The following is a 15,166-nucleotide window of genomic DNA, read 5'->3' on the forward strand; positions in this document are numbered from 1 at the left end:
AGACTGTGGTGTGATTTTCTTCCCACTATTTTCTATATCACCTTGTAATCAGTCTTGATTCATTTTATAAAGGAAAAAAGACAAACCGGATAAACTGCCTTGATTTTTGAGACATGATTTAAATTTTAAAGCTCTTCTCAGATAGGGAACAATGCAGCCCTCTTCCATCAGTTTGACTCCACATCTCAGTCCAAAGAGTGTGTGTCTCTTAAATTTAGATCAACCCCAAGCTGCACTTATCTGGCCTCTTTTCTTACAGACTTACCTCTTGAACTGGATATTCTGTCAATCTTCTAATCTTATCTCACAGACTTCCCTGTCTATGCTACACCATTTTTTATCCACAACTTGTCTAATGACATCAACTGTCAAGGACAGGCCAGTCTGCTGACAATATCATTACTGAGATGTACTATGTGTACACCATGAGGTATTATAATCTAATCCTGCAGAGACATTTTTGGCCTTCATTAATCATATAACATTTTGCGGTGCCACAGGAAACAAAGAAACATTGAGGTAGAAACGCACAGTCACGCTTTTAACCGCATTTCATTCATACTGCACTCTGTGGTGAAACAGCTTATTTGGTTTGCTTGTTTGACCTGTTTGAAAAATGAAGACATTCACTGATGTTATTTATTGATTTCAAGATCTCCATGAGGGCTTGTGCTTCACTATATTTCTGCTTAAAATTAATTTAAAAACTAATGAAAAAAAAATCAGCATCTAATATAATGACTATATAACTTTAAAGCTTATAGTAATTCATATAAACTTATAATAGCTTCATTTTTGGAGGCTACAAAGCACTGAGAAATATATAACAATGAGGACAAATGCTTGGACCGGTATCTGGAGACAGAGAAAGAGTTTCATGAAGAATGGAAAGAAAAATTCTGAAGCTCAAATAATTTTTCCTGCAAATGATCAGGAGCGTGCATAAAGGTCTTTTTCATTTGTATGTGCAAGCAAAGGGTCAGTTCTCCAGAGACAGCGGAGCTACATTCTGATTATCCCAGTAATAAATGGGCCAGTGGGGAACAGCATGTCTCATTTTTAGACTTAAGGGGTGACTTCAAAGCACTAAAGAATGGATATAAATGAAGCAAATGCTACAGTAAAGACTTAGGAGCTGCATAAAAGTGAGTAAATTTCATCACATGTTGAAAATGCATGAAAAGTTTTTATGCTTTATCTGTGCAACACTGTGTGTGCCTCTAGTTCAGTTTGTGCAAAGGATTCAAATTGCCTGCAAATGTGACAAGTGTAAGCACTAAAACCACTTCTGCATCCTGTGGAGCATATTTTTAAGGTCATAAGACGACTTGATTATTGATTAATAAGAGAGGCTACTAAAATGTTGAATTTCTCCTTTAATGCTCTCCAATGAGCTGAGCTTATTCTTGATGCTTCACTGATTCTGTCATCTTCACGGTAAGTAGTCTGCCTCCACTTTCAGCCTGCTTTACTAAAGCTGGGAAAAAAAGAGAGCAAATGATTAGTGATTCTAAAGCTTCACCTGACTATACATCCGAGGGGTGGACCCAGCACAGTGATATTCCAGAGTCAGAAACAACCTTTAGCTGCGTCGGCCTGGGGACGCTACTTTGAGTCACTTCATGTACACACTAAATTATAAGAAACGTGGTGAACTGATAACTAATACTGATAAACTAATGCTAATTTATATGCCGTCTATGTATGGATATAACTATGTGATTGGAAATTGCATGAGAAATTGCAATTTACACTGCCACACTGTAAGACAGAAAAAGACCTTTCAATGGGGAAAAAAGTTTTTTACATTTTAAAATCAGATTTGATTGCAAAACAGCAGCACTTTCTACTCATGTCATCATGATGCAGTTCAGTTGGAAGCTGACAGATGATTAATTATCAGAGTCTAGGCTCAATTTTGATATAATCCAATTAAAAAACACAAAAGAATCGAGTGCTCAGACTTAGCCGACACTGTGAAAACACTTTGACAGGTCTGGACATGTGAATTCTTGGACTAAAATGGGGTCACGGACCAACAATGAACTATTCATTGTAAATTTTCACCACTGCAGTTTGCACTGTTGTTGGCACACATTTTCATAAAACTATAAACTAAAAACAAGCACAAAAAAGCACTAAACACTGAAACATGGCTAACTTTTAAACTGTAGCCAGTTTCAGGGATGGCCTTTTAAGTTCCAGTTTCAGTTGGAAAAGTATGTAGAATGTTAGATCGACACTGTGTGTCTTCCCCTTAGAGGCCAAAAGTACAATAAAGTTATTACGCCTAGTTTATGCTCACTGTTGTTGCCCTCGTCAACAATGACACCACCGCAGCAGCTGGCACATGCTGCTCTTTGGTGTTGTTTCGGCTTTTTGAATCAGACGCAACATTCGAGGGGTGGACCTGACTCAGAAACTGAGGACACTGCACACTGACACGGGAGCGACATCTTTATCACAAGGTAACCATGTGATACTATGTTTTGTCATTCAATTTACATGTAATCTGCCCTTAATTTACACAATGAATATTATATTGATGGACTTCTGTACAATCTGGTTATTTTTCAGCTATATAAGATGCCCCTGCTGGTCATTACAAAGAATGCAGGTTTAAGGCACTTCTGCATTGACTTCACTTTTCAGACCTGGAAGCAAAATGTTTCATACAGGAAGCAGCTGGAAGGGTCAGCAAGGGAAACTGCAGAAACACTATGAAGCCCACTGTTCCCTTGTCCACGGCATGGCCAGTGGGCTTCACAATGCAGAAATCAATCTGAAAGTTGGAAGCTTTTTTGGCCCATGCAACCGCAGCTGGGCAGAGTATATTAATTTACAATAGTTCACAAAAAATAAATGTGATTGACAGTTTATCAATAAATGCAAACACTGACCACGTCGCCAAAGATTTAAATCACCCCCTCTCTAATCATATTGCCTATTTATGGAGCCATATATCAAAATCTTGGTCTGATCCCAACTTAGTTCATTTGAGCCAAAAGATCTTAAATTCTTTATGTTTTTAAAATTCAAGCATGATTCCTCCATGTGACAAACCAAAGAAATGTATGCCTGGAATAACTATTAGCGCCATATCCGCTTTAAATGCAAAGGTAAATACATTTTAAAGACCTGTGACAAACCAGACTAGGTGATTTAATGCTCTTAAGCTCATCATTAGGCCACATTCTACCAGCCATCCTTAACTGCTTAGATGCGTAACACCTCATCCTTATCAGTCTTATTGTTACATGAAGGCTGGTGAGAGCCTGCGCAGCTGGGCCCACCTTCAGCCACTGCAGGATAACTGAAGCAGCTATGTGAGAATGCAGTACCCGTAAACACTAACCTAAACATCCGTATTTCATTTGCTTGGACTATCTTCCCTGTGTTTTTAGGAACAAGTTCACCCAATATAACACTCACTAAATTCAAACAGACAGATAGTATTCATACAACTGCATCACGTAAGTTGATCTTGCCTGACATTTCTAAATTTCCTCGAGGATCAGGCCATCTCGTAATGCAGTCCAGTGTGATGCAGTGTGTGCTGAACAGTGGCCTTGTGCAAAGCACTGTGGTGTATTATACAGTGTGTCCCAATAAATCAGGCAGCGTGCTGTCCTTTCTTAAGCAGCAGCAGAGCCAAACCTTCATCTTCCATCAAGCTAAACCAAAAGAGCCGAAACAGAGAAGGACACAGGAGGGAGAAAGAAGGCACAAAGGTACAGAGAGATACTGGAGGGAAACATGCAGATAGCTCTTAACACAAAATAACTTCCTGGCTTTATGGAACTATACATGGGATAATATGAAGCAGATGGTCCATGATACTAATTAGAAGCTGGTTTGCCTTTTCTAGAATACATTTATGTGAGAAATGCTGCCTCCACGGCAGTGGAGAAAAATAACTGCACACCCTTTTAAGATTAGATAGAAACAGACTGAAAGAGACCTTGGAGTAAATTATAGCATAGATAAATAACAATTATTCTTTAATCTCAGAGTGACTGCAAACACTAATATATTTTAATTACTTCATAATACCCTTTCTGCCCTTTTAATATTTTCATTTCTTGTACGCAAATTCTTGCGTAATGTTGAACAGAAGCCACGCTGTCGCCCAGTCAAACATCTGCGTAGGATGCAAAATAAAGCAGATGGGGAACGAAACAAAGTTTTTCGTTTTTATTTTTTAATGAAAGCATCCTTGATTTAATAAACTGATTTTTTTTTTTTAATAACTGATCACAAAGACAAGCATTTGCAGCAGAACTATACACAAATAAATGACAAATGCACTGCTGAAGCTCCCACCATCTACAGTTACACACATCACTGACATACACCTCAAGCGCTCCTGACCCACTTCCACACAACATGATTAAATGTCGTACAGTGAACCTCTGCTATGAGGCAAAACCAGCAAAATAAACAGGTAAATTGTCTTCTATGCAGTTGTGGTGAGACGTTTATATACATTCATCATGGACAGGAATCTCTTGGTAATTTCATTATTACCTTTTACTGCTTTAATGCAGTTTCCAATTCATGGCAGGCTTGAACCTTGGTGGTTCCAGGATTGTGCCTGAACATCCTCTTATCTGAGGGTGACAGTCTGGGTCTTCTTTCAGACCTTGGCATAGTGGCCAAACAGCCAGATAACTTGTACTTATGTACAGTTGTTTGAACTGATGATCTTGGAATCTGCATTGTTTAGAAATGGCTCCAAGAGACCTTCTCAATTTCTTAATTTCACCTTCTCAGATCTTCACTGAGTTGCTTGGATTTTCCCATTCTTCTGAGTATTGATCAATTCAATGAGTGCTGTCAAACAAATCTTTTTTTATGCTGGCAAAGAGAAACTTCACGAGAAGTTAATAGGCCTTTCCCTATCAAGTAAAAAGACACTGTAGAACCGTCAGCAACAATTATTAAATTAGAGAAAATCCAAAATAAATTCAAACTTGTGCACCCAATTCTTGTTTTTTTTTTTTTAAATCATTATAGATGTACACTGTATAATCATTTCATACTAACCATTTTGACAGCTCTGAAAAGACTAATCTAGATGCAGGGAAACAAAAAAAAATACACACAAAAACAGTGCACAGCTAGAAGCGTAAAAAATACAGGGCAGGCACACAGATAGTGTCACGAGCCACTCGGTTCACATTAACATTCATTTTATGGGTAAAAACCCCACAGACTGCTTTGCAAATAGGAAATGGCTTTCAATCTTACTTCCATGTCTTCTTTCAATGAATTCCTAAGCAGAAAGTGATGACTGGCAAGAGCTCAGGGATGGCTTCTTATATGCAGAGGTCTATGAGGTTAACCCCCTGTCAAAACCAAGCTGTCAGCACTCATAAGCAAACGGGCGAGCTGTGGTTGCAGGAGTAAACAGAGCTGACGTCAGAAGAAGTCAGTCGATCGTGGAAAGAATACAGAAGCCTTTGCTTAGCTTGCTCTTCTGCATGTCCTCGAGCATAATTTCAGTAGCTGTTAATAAGAATGCAATAAAGCAGACGCGAGATTCTCCAAGTTAATTAAACATCAATCTAACGCAACGAAAAAGCGCCGTCTTTGCTCTGAACATTACTCAAGATACTCAGGACACGCTGACGAAGCATCCTACAGTATCCTCAACTCTGAGGGGTGAGGGGTCTGAAGGGGAAATGTCATTGCTGGTCAAAAATTGGTGTTACCATAGAAACCACATGTTGCACTGGTTCAGCAGTGAGTCCAGAAAACAAAGCGTGTTTTTCATTCAGTAGTCCTTAGAAAGGCCTGCACAAATACAGCATTAAAGCAGGAGAGACACTGGATATTAGTTTAGGGAAATGCAATGCCAAAAAAACCCCCCAAAAATATCTTATCTGTTTAATTTTGCAGAACCTTTTACAACTGAAAAACAAAATAAGCTGTTCAGTGCTGTTTGGAGCACAAACTAATGAGGACAGTGTTTCCACACCTGAGGTCAGGTATTTACCCATAATGACGTGAAAATGTGCCGACAGAAAACTGACACGTGTCATTAACAAACAAACTCAGGTCCTTAATTCTGGACTTTGTAAAGTCACTTTTGCAGGGCTTCAATGGTAAGTCTGTACAGACTTTGCAAACCTGGATTTCACCAGTTTATCCAAATCTTCCTGGCATATCCTACTCCTCTCAAGGTCTGTCACATAGGATGAAAAGCATCTGTGAACTGCCACCTCTAAGTCTTCAAAGTTTAAGGTTTTTTTTTTTTTTTTTTGGCTGATCAGACCAGAGAATCTTTTTCTTCTTTCAAAACTCCAGGCAGGACATCGATGATGTTTACTCAAGAGCGGCTTCAGTTTAAACACTCTACCGTAAAAGCCTGATTTTTGCAGTGCTGCTGAGTCTCTGCATAAGATTTCTGAAGCCTTTTTTTAATCCCTTTGTTTAACCAGTAAGTTTAACTCTTGAGCTCATGGAAATAACTCACAGAAACCGAACCGGTACACAAGGTACACCCTTGTGTACCTTGCTGTGAAGCAACAGAGCTAACCACTACACAAGGACTTTCTTGCCTGGTTCCTTAACTTGGCTGGATGTCCAATTCCAGGAGTAGTTGTGAAGGTTCCAAACTGGCATCCGTTGTTATTTCCTCTTACAGCTCAAGGATAATTAGAAAAAAGCATAACGGACCCAGTCAATATTGCATAAATAGAATTACAGAAGAGTGCCCTTTTCAAGTTTCTAATTAATAACTTTCATAGATGACTTTAAATCTCTGTAGCATACAGACGAATGTAAACAATCAGCCAGTATAAAAGGTTACAAAGTCCCACAGTCATTCTGAGTGTACAATTCTTACATCTACATAAAAGACTACAATCTAAGTACACAGTACTCTCACACTTCTGTCACTCATATACTGTAAAAAAAAAAAAAAAAAAATGCACGCACAGGGTGTCTGTACAACTCAGCTACTGCTTCTGCGTTCATATGTTTAAGAATGGATGTGCTGACTGTGAAAAGGAGGAGGAGATGGTGGGAGGGAGGAGGTGGAGACTCTGCTACTGTAGCAGTGCATCGGCAGAGGTGAGACTACAGCCACCACTACATCACAGTATGCAGCCTGGAAAGGGCTGATGGAGCCACTCTCAGTTTAGCTCCCGCAAAGAACACTTTGTTTCTGTTGTTTCCACTTGTGGCTATACACAATTTCACAGACATCTGTGCTGAAGTGTGCGTAAATAATTCAGTCAAGGCAGAGGACATGAAGAGACTGTCTTTTTTGGTTTGTTTGTTTCAAGCACTTTACGCCAAATGGTGACGGTTGAAGGGCAGCTAAGTCGGCCAACCTTACCCCAGCTGCCTCACATGCCAGGGGAGACAAACAGACCTACAGTGGGCAGCAGTATGTGTGTCATTAGTGCTGACCCAGATGCTCTGAAACACTGTCCTGTGACCGCACTGCACTGCATTCCCAGAATAACTCCCTACAGCTCATTACTGACTATAATAATAGGGTTTAATAGCCTCTGTCACTGAAATGCAACACAAATAAAATGCCATCAAAAGAACAATGGGGAACTGAAGTTGAACTGGGAGACAGTGTTGAGGATGAGATGGCTCATGCTGAGTAGAAACATAGCTCTGTGCAGTGCAATCTGATCAGTGAGACAAAGGCTTCAGGCTCAGGTGAGAGTGTTACATCACATATGAGCAAACCCTGAGTAGACCAGAATCAACAGCATCTCTAAAATATCATCTCATGTCAGTGCCTTAATAAGAGAATCTTTTGGAAATATTCCATAATCTCATTTAAAAGCCTAACAGCGTGTCACATTGAATAGATTTGGATTCATAGCTGATATAAGTTGTTTTTTTTTTTTGCCTTCCTAAAAATGATTTAGAAGCTGTTCAGCAGACCACAGCTGCATCCACACAGCCTGTGAATCATGCACCCAGCAGCGGATTACAAAACGCTGCCCGTGTTAAACAAAAGATCCATTTTCCACCCAGCATGTTCTTATTCTTCCACAGCAGATGTCACAGCCTAGATGTGAAAAAAAATGTTAATGCATAAAATCCGACTCCGTGTCAGCATGTTGGAGCAAATAGCGCGGCGGAGTGTGCTTACCCTCTGCGGCCAAAGCGCACCGGACAAGAAGTAAAAGCACTGCCACAGACAGCAGACAGTTTGCAAGCATTCCCGCTGCTCCGACTCGCAACCTGGTCCTCAAACACCTCCCCTCTCCTCCGGCATCCGTCCGCTGCGGCGAGCACCCACCGGGGTCTGCCCCGCCGGCTCCCGCCACTCTGGGGTGACCTGTCCGCCCACTCCTCAAACCGGGAGCCATATCCAGTGGATAAGTTGTTGAAGTTTCGCTCGTGAATAATACATTGGATCGTTGTGTGAACGGGAAACAGGGCCGTCCCGCGGTCTCGTCGTGTGTCCAGGTCTGGATGGTTGTGGTGGTGAGGGTGGGGGGGGGGGAGCGGCGCTGAAGGGAAATTAAGAAATGTGCCCTATCGCCCCTCTCCGCTCGGTCCACCCATCATCTCCGTGTGGCGCAGGGCGGCGCACGCACTTTACCAAGGGTTTGACATTTAGCTGTTGGCGGTGAAGTGCCACATCCAGACCTGCTGCAGGTGGATGGCAGACATTTAGTTGCGCACAGGCAACACTGAGTCACGAAAGAAAGGCCAGCCTCCCGCTGCTGCTTGTAGCTGGATGATTTGAAGTGTGCCACCTTCTTGGTCAAACTGGGCAAATTAACCTCTCTGTTAATTGTCGAGAAAAAGTATGAGCGAAGCAGAGTGCAGGGCGACCCCTGCTGGCTGTAGCTCCTTTAGAATCAGATGAAGGTCCGTATGGAGCAGATAAAAATGATGGAGGCCTTCTTTGCGCACTCACATAGGGGATTAATATTAAAAATAATACTCATCACGTGGCAGTAGCCTATTAACAGGTACACTGTCTTTCCCAATGGCTACAGTAATCATTGCATGAATATCCATTTGTACGGATAGTGGCTGTTGTACCTCCTTACTTCCACAGGATGGCAGCCCGGACCCGCAAAAGACAGCAGGTCTTCAACGCCAAAGGATAGATTTTGCCAAACGAACCTCATTTGAAAATAAATACGCCTTTGGGAATGAAGTAATTATTTAGCAATCAGAATCATTTTTGATTTCTCATGAAATCAGAATGGTGCTCAGTCGTGTTACTGATTTGAGAGAATATGCTTAATGTTTATTATTTTCATGTTCAAATTTCAGTTTCACCAGACAGTATTCATGTTTAGAGATTAAATGCTGCTGATTAACTAACAGAAGAAAAAAATATTTTTCATCTGATTTCAACTTCTCGTCTGATAAGTTGCCAGTTTTCTCTTTTATTTTAAATATATTTTAAATGATACACTTTTTGGATGTTGACAAGAAATGTAAAAATTATCTTGCAAACTTTTCAATTTCCCTACCACTTACACACCAAAACAAATATAAATTAATCCCATGTGTCCCGTCTTTGCTTATATTATTTACAGAAAGGAAAAAAAAACTAAAAGCATGAATGTGAATGAACAGGCCAAGTCAGAAAGAACTGCATCAATAGATTTTTTTTTTAATTCAAAGTGAATCTTAACAATAATACACCATAAAGTCTTATTTTGACACTCACCAAAAGAGTCACCTGGAAAACCCGCTTAATGTGACAAAGTAGAGAAGGCTTGGTCACACCTAAATCACTGAGAACTAGAGAGGAAACACTATCGCAAACTGTAAAGACATCACATCCATAGAGTTAGTTTTCCCAGTCCTCATACTGTAAATATTGCACAGTGCAATTGCTACATGGCAAACTAGTGTAGCACAAAATAAAAAAAGCAAACAAAACAAAAACGGGGAGAAAAAAAAAAAGCCACAAAAAAATCTACAGGTATTAAAACAGTAACAGTTCAGATTTCATTACCAAGTCTAATTGATGAGCAATCTAAACAGATGATTCCATAACTTGCAGTGTGAATTAACTCTGAAATTGATACAGATGACCAGAAAACTGAAAAATAAGAGCTTGAGTAAAACAAATCTCATATTAACTCAAACAGTTACACAGTAGCACAATTAGACAGACCCTGAATTAAGATCTCTAAAGGATAATACCGCAGAAGAGGATTTTTTTTATATCAAAGTCATAACATTAACAATAGTAATTTTACAAATGACTGTTTTATCTGTTAAATGTTACATGAATCCTCAAAAAAAAAAAAAAAAAAGAGTTATCCAGAAATCAAGGTGTCAATCATGTGGAAAATGAAAAACAGTTTAAGATTTCTCTCCTCTTGCATCCATTCTATTCCTAAACAAGTACGGGAGAGTTTATGCAGGCGCATTGCTGGTGAATACCTTTGAAGGAATCAAAACACAGATTACATTTCACATGCTTATTATTGGGGGAACTATTTCAAGCACTAATCTGCCAAGTCCATGCCTTGTCATCATAAGCTTTCTTTCCCAAAGGGATATTTGAGTATGATCAGTAAAGCATACACGTTAGACAAAAGCTATTAAAAACATACAACCATATCAGTGTCAGTGTTGAAATGTGGAGTATTGCACTCATGACTGACAGAGAAAATGACAACCTCCTTGACAGAGCTCTTTTCCATCCACAATGCAGAATAAAATACCCAGATATACTCTTCCTAGATATAAAGCATAGCTTCTCTGATTTTAAAAAGGCCTGTGTTGTCAGCTGTGCTCTGGTTACTCCCACTCAGCTTCAACTTGTACGATAGGAGCGCTGCTCTGGGCAGTCAGCTTCTAGCTAGACGAAGTGAAGCATCTAAGGTGTACATGCAAGGTAATGTAAAGCATGGAGATTATCTAAGAACACTTGGTGGTGCAATGACCGCACAATGTAAAGTATTGCATCTGCTGTTCAGCCAGAGTGACTATCCAAACATCACTGAGTGAGTGTCATATCATTCAACGCGTACGCCGTGTGTGTTTTTGTTACCACAGAGAGGCTTTTCGTGGCGACTGTCTGAAACAACAGGAGAACCACCACTATGTTGTTCATGTGTATAAGTTGATCAGAAGAGTCACTGTGATGGAGTCCTACTTTGAGTTGTTTTTATTTGCTTGTTAAAACAAAAAAAGGAGAAAAAAAAAACTCTTGGTCGAATGTCCATTAAAGACTGTCCATTCTACACTGTAGGGAACTGTTACTGAATTCTACGCCTTCCTCAAATAAATGGGGAAGAATCGCCAGCATGAATTCTCACTTTCTGAATCTCAAGGCACATACACAGTGCTGCTCACACTGTCTCAATTTCAAGATAGGACATATAACAACGGTAACCTTTTTGCACCGACAAAACATTGTTCGGATATTAGACACTCATAAAGGGGAGAGCGATCTGAACTCAAGGCAGCTTAGAATATCAAACTGTGAAACTGATATTCTAGCCAGATATAACATTGAACAGATAAAAGGGCTGCAATAAATACCTTGTTCAAACCAATTTTAACAGTAAAACAAGCTGTAAAACATCATTTTAGAACTGAAAAATTGGGCTAAACTTCTGTTTTAGAGTCTAATCACCCAAACCCTTACAAGCCTCACTACCTCTATAAGTGCTTAGTGGCAAGTGCGTTTGTGTGTGACTGGTGGAAACAATACAGAAGCTTTCCAATGGACACAATGGATTTTTTGTGTTTTGTTTGTTTTTTTTTTTTCCTGGCATCTTCACAGTGCTCCTGTAAACCACGAGAGTACTGGCAGCACACCGTTTACGCACAATAAAAAAGTTAACTCAATCCTGCAAGCTACAGCTTCAGATGTGTACAAAACGTCAATATGAAAACATACAAAAAATTAAGTTACATCGATACATCATTTATATGCAGTGACGAGCCCAAAAGGTTAATAAGGATAAAATACTGATGCAAAAAACGCGCACCCCGAGAAACGACAAATGCAACTAATGTTCATCATCAGCAATACAGTAGTTACAATGACACTCCAAATATGAACGCAAAACACAAAAAATCAAAACCACTTCTATTTCAGATAATTAGGGACCTATACAAAAATAGCAACGCTAGGTTTAAACTCAGAGAGAAATCACCTAATTTCACAGCTATTGAAGTGGCAATCATCATATAGCAGCTTATCTATGATACATTCAAGAAAGAAATGATACGACTTATTAATTGCCCAATAAGCTAGACAAAACCTCAGCTGTTTTTTTTTCCATTTTTTTTTTAAATACAACTTTTTTTGTTTTAATTTAACCCCATTCTACAACTACAGTATAACTGAGGTCTATGCAAACAGAATAGCTACCTTGCTCAAGAAATGAATTACAGTCTTTGGTGCTGCACAAGCAACTTCATTTGAAAATAAAGACAAAAAAAAATAAAAATTACACACGTAACTAGTAAAATGAACAGAAAAAAAAAAAAAAAAACGCGCACACACAGCATATCTACATATATATAGACCGGTGCTACCGTCACATATATGTATATATCCTCCCTGACGGAATGTATAAAATAAGCAGTTGACACCGATACGCCATAAGCCTTTAACAAATGGTATAATGTAAAGTGAAAAAGTTAACTTTGTCACACATGCATAAATGAGAGAATTGCACACAATTAACTCACACCTTATCAAGCATCTGTACTAAATAGTCTAGCTCTATAATATATGTCCATATATGTGTGTATATCAAATACTGCATGGTTTGCTCAGGCTTAGAAGATTCCATACCGTGAATTAATTTGCATTTTTTCTTTACCTAATCAAAGCCATGCCCAACACACTTCTAAACATCTAAAAAAAAAAAAAAACCCAAAAAAACCCAAAAGTGATAACACTCAAAATGTAAATACGAAGACAAAAAAGTAAAAGAAAAAGAAAAAAAAAAAATAGACGACTATTTAGATTGTATTGCAGTTTCAAACAGTACAAATACTGTTAGTAGTAAGAGTTTCACTGAATAGAAAGTGATTATCAAATATTAAGCAATACTCAGTACTTGCACTTTATACACTAGTTCATTCGGGAAATGTATAATTAAAAAAAAAAAAAAAAAATCAAATGAAACAGCAGGCATTTGCAACAGCAAAGCATGCTGTTCTTCTTTAAAGAACAGAAAAAGTAACTCACTACACACTGAAATATACACCGGCTCCCAAAAATAAGCACCGCTATTCGCGATACATCACATCCATGCAGGCTATGCATGGACATATACACATGTGCATATATATACTCACACATAGGATGCATCGACTGATTGGAATTTCAAGTGCTGCAGTCCAGTACATTAATATTCATGTATATAGTCATATATAAGTATTAACATTAACAACTTCAAATATGTAAGGCACTATGGCTGGGGACAGTTATACAATGCAGCGAGTCTTGTGACACAAACAATAAGAGCAACGTCTATGCATCTTTCCGTTTACATTTTTTTGCTCATGCAAGACCACATGCAGCGTGAGGAACAACCCTATTTAAATCGGTTAATTGACTTGACATTGCTAACACCAAAAGACACAGAAAAGGTACAAATACTTCAAACGCAGTACGACATACACTGTGGACGACATGTGCATCTGTCAATCTAGAGCTAGAGACTGGGATGGCTTTACAAAGATGGATGTGTCTTGCACACGTAAGAAGGCAATATAGAAAAATAGCTGGGATCAGGGGTGCAAAGTCTAACTATTCAACAACACCCCAATTATTCACCTGTCTTGAGGAGTATTCGTAGAAGATCCAATGCAAAGATATATCAAATGTGCAAAACACATTAAGTGTGAGTTTAACTACTCATTCATTCTTTCATTCAATCATTCATACATTATTTCCTTCTTAATTTTTGCCAAATCATCTCCACCATTGGAACTTTTTTTTTTTTAAAGCTTGAAGTTCAATTACACTCAAGTCTACATGATTCAAAAATAGTTTGCTTTCTCTGTGGTTGTGCCATGGTTTTTCAGAAATAAAAACCATGTTGTTTGTGGTTAAAGATATATTTCGCCCTGCTCACTTAGCCCTCAGGTGGTATGAAGGGTACCTGAGCAGCCACACTCAGATGTATGGGTACTGGTTTATTTTGGTAGGGCTGAGAGGGAAACTGCCGTAGGCGGGAGAGGCAATGTAGGAGTGTGGGGGAAAGAGGGGCTTGAACTGGCCCTGGGGGTGCAAGGTGGGGGAGGGCAGCAGCCGGGGGTTGATGCCCACTGCGACTTGATGCACAATGCCTGCCGGGTGGGAGATGCTGTAGGTGGGCTGGAGGACGGGGCGGGAGGCCCCAGGAGAGGCCAGGAGGTGGGCCACAGGTGCAGCTGTGACCAGAGGACCAGACGGCGGGTAAGAAAGTAAGGTGGGCTGGGAGTGCGGGTGCCCTCCGAGGTGGGGATGGGGGCCCGTAGTGTGGTTTGGGCTGCTGTGGGAGAGAGTGAACGTGTGCCCATGCATGGTGGGAGGGATGTAAGCCTGTGGTCTTCGGTGGGAGAAATTGCCGTTCCATTCCTGATGGCAGGAACTGAAATGTTGCACCTGAAGGAGAAGAAGAAATACATGTGGGCATCTCAGATTCAACATTGTCATCAATACTGTGTGAGTCTTTATGAGGAACTAGATGCTGCTGTTTCCGTGCTTTTGCATGTAAATGTCTTCTATCTCATCAGTCACTGACAGTGTCATCATCTGCTTGTGCATCACTGCACTTGTCTACAAATGCCTTGCTGGAACAAGAGTAAGTGAACAGCATCATAGTAAAATACCTTCATCCTTAAACACATTTGGAAACTTCAATCATCTGACACTATTTGGAGCTCTGCTATGACATAACTCCTCCCAGAGATGAAGTGCCATTTACAGTTTGAGGAGCATTCTTGACTGGTGCTCTACCACAAAAAAGGAAATATCTGAAATTCAAATGTTGTGCTCTTTATCACATAAAAGCACTGATTGTAGTCACAAGCACCTCTGATGTTACTTTACAAGTTGCCACTGCTGTTTCACATTCCAGAAAAGGTCCAGAATCACGATACAAAGACTTAACATTGACAAGAATTATAAAATGAGACATTCCACCAGCAAATACAAACAACTGTGTTCAGCTGAAACTACACTTTCTATATTTATGTTCAG

General features: G+C 39.7%; 2 protein-coding genes across 8 annotated transcripts in view; both read right to left on the reverse strand.

Annotated features, from left to right (window-relative positions):
• The window catches only part of kiaa1549lb (KIAA1549-like b), a 64,414-nt gene extending 56,055 nt beyond the window's left edge, over positions 1 to 8,359 (reverse strand). Inside the window, exon 1 of the mRNA XM_030758118.1 lies at positions 8,123 to 8,359. Coding sequence (XP_030613978.1) covers positions 8,123 to 8,342 — 220 coding nt within the window. The 5' untranslated portion in view covers positions 8,343 to 8,359. The remainder of the gene's footprint in view (positions 1 to 8,122) is intronic.
• A 1,231-nt stretch (positions 8,360 to 9,590) lies between these two features.
• hipk3b (homeodomain interacting protein kinase 3b) overlaps positions 9,591 to 15,166 on the reverse strand; it is a 52,185-nt gene continuing 46,609 nt past the window's right edge. For all 7 annotated transcript variants that reach the window (XM_030719834.1, XM_030719824.1, XM_030719851.1 and 4 more), the window contains one exon: positions 9,591 to 14,569. In XM_030719834.1, coding sequence (XP_030575694.1) covers positions 14,099 to 14,569 — 471 coding nt within the window. In that variant the 3' untranslated portion in view covers positions 9,591 to 14,098. The remainder of the gene's footprint in view (positions 14,570 to 15,166) is intronic.

This window comes from Archocentrus centrarchus, chromosome 3, assembly GCF_007364275.1.
Source record: "Archocentrus centrarchus isolate MPI-CPG fArcCen1 chromosome 3, fArcCen1, whole genome shotgun sequence".
Taxonomy (NCBI): domain Eukaryota; kingdom Metazoa; phylum Chordata; class Actinopteri; order Cichliformes; family Cichlidae; genus Archocentrus; species Archocentrus centrarchus.